The sequence below is a fragment of the Eimeria tenella genome, genomic scaffold (genome assembly GCF_000499545.2).
Source record: "Eimeria tenella Houghton genomic scaffold, Eth_scaff2, whole genome shotgun sequence".
In the NCBI taxonomy this organism is placed as follows: domain Eukaryota; phylum Apicomplexa; class Conoidasida; order Eucoccidiorida; family Eimeriidae; genus Eimeria; species Eimeria tenella.
The window spans coordinates 787,911-789,761 of NW_013541843.1; the positions used below are offsets into that span (position 1 = coordinate 787,911).

The 1,851-nt window shown below is 61.1% G+C and overlaps 1 protein-coding gene across 1 annotated transcript; it reads right to left on the reverse strand.

The window, feature by feature from the left end:
• Nucleotides 1-586: 586 nt before the first annotated feature.
• On the reverse strand, nucleotides 587-1,709 carry ETH_00029490 (uncharacterized protein; the record flags this gene model as incomplete). The annotated part of the gene is made up of 3 exons (XM_013374326.1): nucleotides 587-724; nucleotides 1,279-1,405; nucleotides 1,693-1,709. 3 exons carry the CDS (start codon nucleotides 1,707-1,709, stop codon nucleotides 587-589), a joined length of 282 nt encoding a protein of 93 aa, XP_013229780.1.
• Nucleotides 1,710-1,851: the final 142 nt, after the last annotated feature.

The window sequence follows — 1,851 nt, forward strand, 5'->3', positions numbered from 1 at the left end:
GGCTTTCGCAATAGCTCGTCGGGCTCTTGGGAACAAGCCCTAGGGGGCCACGGCTGCTGCATCAGCAGCAGCAGCAGCAGCTGCTGCTGCTGCTGCTGCTGCTGATGCAGCATCCGTGGCCCCCTAGGGCTTGTTCCCAAGGGCCCGACGAGCCCCTGCGAAAGCCCCTCGCTCTGGGGCAGTTCAGTTTAAAACCAAAAAGCCAAGAAATAGCTGCGGCTGCTTTAGTGGCTTTCTTAAAACAGCCCCAAAAGCAATTTCTCCCAAGTCCTTGCGGCCTCCGGGGGGCCCCCTAGTGGAGCTAAAAGAGAACCCTAGGGCCTCTCTGCTGCCTTCAGGGGCCCCAAGGGCCCCGACGGACTGCTGCAGCCTCTGGAGGGCCCCAGGGGCGCCTACAGACCGCTGCAGCCTCTGGAGGGGCCCCAGGGGCCCCTATGGACTCCTACAGCCTCTGGAGGAGCCCCAAGGGCCCCTCAGCTACAGCAACAAAGCGGCAAGCCGCGGCCCCACAGCAGCACAGTGCGGGGCCCCACAGCCGTTGGAGACCCCCAGGGGCCCCAGTGGAGGGACCCCAGCAGCAGAACTTTCAAGCCCGGTACCTCATGGCTAGCTGAGTTAGAAAGGCTCGAGTGGCCTCTAGTTGGGGGCTGTCTCCAGGGCGGAGGCGTTCTGCTGCCACCAGCTGGAAGGTCAAGAGACGCTCCAGCGGTAGCAGGTTCTCCAGCTGCAGCAGCAAGCAGCAGCACAGCCCCGCAGCAGCAGCACGCTGCAGCACGCAGCAGCAGCTCAGCCGCCACCCCCACAGGCCTGTGGGATGCGCCTGCGCGCCCGGGTGTCTGTACAGCGCGGCTGCTGGGGTGTATATACAGCTACATCTAAACGGGCTCGAGCTGCTGTAACAGTAGTTGTTTTTAAATAATTAAATCTAAGTGCATTTACAGTTACAGCTAAGCGGGCTTAAGCCGCTGAGGTGTATGTACAGCTACAGCTGAGAGGGCTCGCGCTGCTGAGGTGTACGTACAGCTGAGGGGGCTCTGGCTGCTAAAGTGTACGTACACCTAAGCGGGTTCGGGCAGCTGCGGAGTATGTGCAACTGAGGGTGCTCTGCTGCTGCAGTGTATGTACAGCTGAGAGGCCTGTGCCCGCTGCGGTGTATGTACAGCTTCGGGGCCTCTGCTGCTGCGGTGTATGTACAGCAGAAGGGCCTCTGCTGCTGCAGTGTATGTACAGCTGAGGGGCCTCTGCTGCTGCGGTGTATGTACAGCTGGTGGGGCTCACCAGGTAGTCCTGGGCGAGCATTTGGCGCAGCAAAAAGGCCAGAGCGTCCAGCAAGCTGGCAGCAAATTGGGGGTCGTGGGGGCCCTTGAAGTAGAAGTTGATTTCTTCCCGAGAGTCTGGCAGCAGCCTGCGAGCCCCAGCAGCAGCCACCAGAAAACACATGCAGCAATGAAGACTCCTTTGCTGCCCAGCAGCAACTGCAGCAGCAACTGGAGCAGCTAGAGACGACAATAGGCCACTAGGTGCAGCACAGCAGCAGCAATTCAGAAGCAAAAGCAGCTGCTGCACTCTCCCGGGCAAATTGTGGGGCCAAGGAGAGGGCGCCCCCACAGATGGGGGCCCCCCAAGGAGAACTGGAGGCTCCAGGGGGCCCCCACGGGGCCCCAGAAGACAGCCAGAGGCCGCAGAGCTCACCTGAGTTGCTGCTGCATGTTGTTAAATGCATGCATGGCTTCAAAGAAGCGCTCGGAGCTCAAGAGAGAAAAGAACAAGCCGCGAGCAGCCAGCAAGTCCAGCCGGCGGGGCACTCTTGCGCTGCTTCGCTGCACAGCCACAGCAGCAGCAGCAGCAGCA